The sequence below is a fragment of the Nelumbo lutea genome, chromosome 1 (genome assembly GCF_056320005.1).
Source record: "Nelumbo lutea isolate HS-2025 chromosome 1, American lotus-T2T, whole genome shotgun sequence".
Classification (NCBI taxonomy): Eukaryota; Viridiplantae; Streptophyta; class Magnoliopsida; order Proteales; family Nelumbonaceae; genus Nelumbo; species Nelumbo lutea.
In genome coordinates, this window is record NC_142684.1 from 29,116,623 (window position 1) to 29,121,040 (window position 4,418).

Consider the following 4,418-nt stretch of genomic DNA (forward strand, 5'->3'; position numbering starts at 1 on the left):
AAGAAACATTTTTCATTAAATTTATTGTATGGGTGTTAAGCTAATCAATTTGAATGTTTGGTTAAACAACAAATTAAAATACAAGACAATTTAAATATAAGTCATAAAGTTGAAAGGCAACAAATCTATCAGCACATTATGTTTCAATTAGTCTTTCTTGCCAGGAGATCTACTATATATGAACAAAAGTAAAATTGGATTTACTCCTCACACCATCCTCTCATAGCACATTGTACTTGTGCATTGGGAACATCTCTTAATGACAACATACATGCATGGGAGATGCTCCCAATGCATGGCTAAGTGTGCTATGAGGTTGGTGTACAGAGCACATTCGGTCTCAACACAAGTGTGCAAACTTAGGTGTGTAGCCAATCACAAGTGAACACACTAGTGTTTCTATATACATGAGGCTCATATCCCATGTGGGTCCCAAGCATAAGGAACATTGATCAGTTAATTTACAATTGGTTACACAACTAGGTCCACACACTTGTATTTGTGCTAGATCCAGACCCACCTTTGTTACATAAGTTCTAATAAGAATCTTAAAATTATTGTCCTCATTGTCATCACTTTTAATTCATCAAATTCCCTTCAGTAAGACCTATGATTAAGGTATTAACTCCCATTCTCTCATTAAATCCCATATTTAAGGCATTTTTGTTTTCTACCATTGAATTCCACCAATTTTGCATAAAAGATTCACCATATGGTTATACCACATGATTTTATTTGTATAAAAAATTATATTTTTAAATCTAACAAAAGAAACTATTCTTCTATTTGGGTAGTAGGTGAGTGGCCTAATGTTATATAACATAGATTAAAATATCAACTAATAATTTTACAAATATATAAAAATTGTAAGATATATATCATGCACAAATTTATAAATTTGAAGTGTTAAGATAGTTATTCTCTTATTAATATTTTATTTGTATAAATTTATTATGATTAAAATCACCATTTGATGTAAATTTGAATTTGATAGATTATTTATTTCATATAGTTATAAAATGCTAATTTGAAAAATTATTTCTTTTATTTTTTAGTTGGAATTGTTAATCATAAATATGTATTATTTGTTTGGATGAACACAAAAGTTAGTAAAACATATTTTATTTAATTAAATAACACAAAAGGCAAGATGACTTAGCTGGGGTGGTAGGGGAGAGAAAATGATAGAGGGTAGGTCAAAAGAAGGGAAATGTCTATTTTAACATGTAGGGTCAGGTGCTCATAAACATGGGTCTCTCCTTAATAGGGGAAGAATGAGGAAAATGAGAGGGAAAATAGATGAGTTGTAGACCTGGATCTATATTTAGGAAAGGTTTTTGTTATTGGTAACCTAGCCTATTGACATGTGGTTGGCTTTGCAAGGTTTTTGGCCTTTGTAACTTTGATAAAGTGGAAGACCATGAATACCTTCTATTATATATATAATCAACATTTAAACTCTAGCACCAATTGAGAATAGATCCTAAGAGGAAGAAGAAAGTAGAAGGGCAAGAATAGAAAATGGGTTCCAAATTGAATCTTGAAATCGTATTTCTATTGTTCGTTTTGTTGTGTGTTGCAAATGCCCAAGATTTTGACGTGACAAAGTATGGTGGAGCAGCCGGTGCAGACATCACACAGGTTAGAGTTTGACAGACTTTAATGATATTTACTCAATATGTAGAATGTCAAATTCATTATAAGTTTTGTTGTGTATGTATAAACACGAACACACTCAAGGCTCTATTGAACGCTTGGAAAGATGCATGCGCAGCAACAGGGACAGCTCAAGTTATTATTCCAAAAGGGACGTATACATTGAATGAAGTGAAGTTTCTAGGACCCTGCAAAGGACAAATAAACTTTCGGATTGAAGGGGTGGTACAGGCTCCAGCCGATCCATCTGCCTTTAAATCCGATGCCTGGGTTGTTTTTGAAACCATCACTGGCCTCACAGTGTTTGGAGGTGGAACCTTCGATGGCCAAGGACAACAGGCTTGGAAAGCGAACGATTGTAGCCTACATTTTGACACTTGTCGGCTACTGCCAACAGTGAGTTTTTTCGATGAATTAAGTACAATTAATCCAAACTCTATTTTGCTATGACATTAAAATTTATTAAACTTTTGTTTTGGTACAATTAACAGAACGTAAGATTCAACTTTATCACCAATGGTGTCATCCATGACATAACCTCATTGAATAGCAAGATGTTTAACCTTTTTCTATTCGGTGGAAACAATGTGACTTTCCAACATGTCACCGTGACAGCACCAGAGAACAGTCTTAACACTGATGGCATCCATGTTGGAAGATCAACTGGAGTGAAAATTTTGGATACTACAATTGGAACAGGTGATGATTGCGTCTCAGCTGGTGATGGTACTAAAGATTTAACTGTCAGCAAGGTAACATGTGGACCAGGGCATGGCATTAGCATTGGAAGTTTAGGCAAATATGACAATGAAGAACCAGTGGTTGGAGTGCATGTAAGTGATTGCACTTTGACAAATACGGCTAATGGTGTGAGGATTAAAACATGGCCCAACTCTAAGCCTGGAAGTGCTTCCGATATCTCTTTTATTGGTATAGTTATGAACAATGTCTCTAATCCAATTATCTTAGACCAAAACTACTGTCCACACGCAATCTGTGACACGGTAAGCAATTTTTTTTACTTAGTATATACATATATAAGGGAAATTTAGTACAACATAAAGATTTAGTGGGTTTAATGATATATTTTTTTCTATTTTTCTTCTTTGCAGCAACCATCACGTGTTAAGGTGAGTGGAGTTAAATTTGAAAACATTCATGGAACTTCGGCAACACAAGAATGTGTAATAATTTCATGCAGTCCAGCTGTGCCTTGTGAGAATGTAGAGATTGGAGAAATCAACTTGGTTTATAATGGACCACTAGGACCCGGAAATTCTACATGTTTAAATGTCAAGCCCACTTTTACTGGCCATCAGGTTCCACCTATTTGCGCTCCACCCAATGCAGGAACAACTGCGTGAAGGATATTTAATAATTCTACATGTTTTAATTAAATAATTGAAATTTTGATGTGTGTGCAAAGCTATTTTGCTATTTTACAACTTATTGGATGTGGGTTTACAATTTACAAAACCCTCCCTAAATTTGCATTGTTCCCATCCCTACATCTAATATAGGATATCTCCAAGGCTTTAAATTAATTTTACTTCCTTTAATCAAGGGATCCTTCTAATTGGTAGTTGGCACAATCATCTAATAACTTGGATCTCATTAAAACTTGAGCTTGATAAGGGAAAGAAATTCCTAGGGCCTTAACAAAATTCATTAAGGTTCTCCAAGTATTTATTAAGATCATCAAATTCATCTAGTGAGATATCAAAGGGTAGTCTAACACACCCAAAATTGGTCTTATTGTTGCCCCAAGTAGCCTAACCTAAGAGGAAGGTGCCAACAAAGGGTATATAACCAATTGCACTTCCTAGGTGCCGGCAAGATTGTTATAATGGATAATCTTAGAGGTCTTATCGTTAATTTTACAACATGACTTCAATTTCTTACTTAAAAGACTAGATACCATTGGATAGTCTTTATGGGTCCTATCCAAAACATTCAGTGTGTTCTATCTTAGAGCATAGCTAGCAAACCACTAACTCTACACTCACAAACATGATATGGCACTACAAACATAGGAATAATACAATGCTTCTTAATAGGCTTCTCCTTGGTAGTAAACGTCCTTCTTGGTTTATCTTTTGAATTATCATCTTCATTAGAATGATTCACAATGATTGACACTACCCAAATCTCTATTCATGCTTTACTTCTCTTAGTATTTGTTAATCATTCTTAACTTAATGGATACAGTTGCACATTTAATTTAGCAAATTCATAAGGTTCTCAATGAGCTTATTATTATCAAAACACATAGAGTTGACAGTCATCCGCTTTCTTTGTCTATAATTTCAAAAATGCATCCTCTTTTAGGATATTGTTCTATTCACAAGAAAAATATATCCAATTCACTATTTGAAGCCTTTATTTGCTATTTATGATGACACCAAGTTTTCTAGAAATAATAACAATTGTGGCCATGTCCGATAAACAGCTACCTCGTATTCAAACAACCTCTAGAACCAATTGGTTAAGAATTTCTAGCAAGAAAGAACAATCTCAACTGGCATGGCATGATTTCTATCCCCCAAATTATCTACTAGCTTCAACCATCTTTTCCCGAATAAAAAACCCACCTCGATATAACAAGGAATACTTTGTGCTATTGTCAAAAGTTAAGCAAGGAGATGAGTGTGGAATGTAGAAAGAATGATCATTGCCTCCTATCAGCAAGGAGATTATACGAGTTTCTGGAGTAGTCATCCTCTTCCTTCTTCTATGTTTCAAAAAGTCAAAATCAACTTTCA

At 34.4% G+C, this 4,418-nt stretch overlaps 1 protein-coding gene across 1 annotated transcript; it reads left to right on the plus strand.

Moving 5' to 3' along the window:
• The first annotated feature begins 1,433 nt into the window (after positions 1 to 1,433).
• LOC148874114 (exopolygalacturonase-like) lies at positions 1,434 to 3,200 on the plus strand. The gene is made up of 4 exons (XM_088963575.1): positions 1,434 to 1,641; positions 1,741 to 2,052; positions 2,148 to 2,660; positions 2,769 to 3,200. The coding sequence occupies exons 1-4, from the start codon at positions 1,522 to 1,524 to the stop codon at positions 3,018 to 3,020; spliced, it is 1,197 nt and encodes a 398-aa protein (XP_088819701.1). The 5' UTR covers positions 1,434 to 1,521; the 3' UTR covers positions 3,021 to 3,200.
• The last annotated feature ends 1,218 nt before the right edge of the window (positions 3,201 to 4,418 follow it).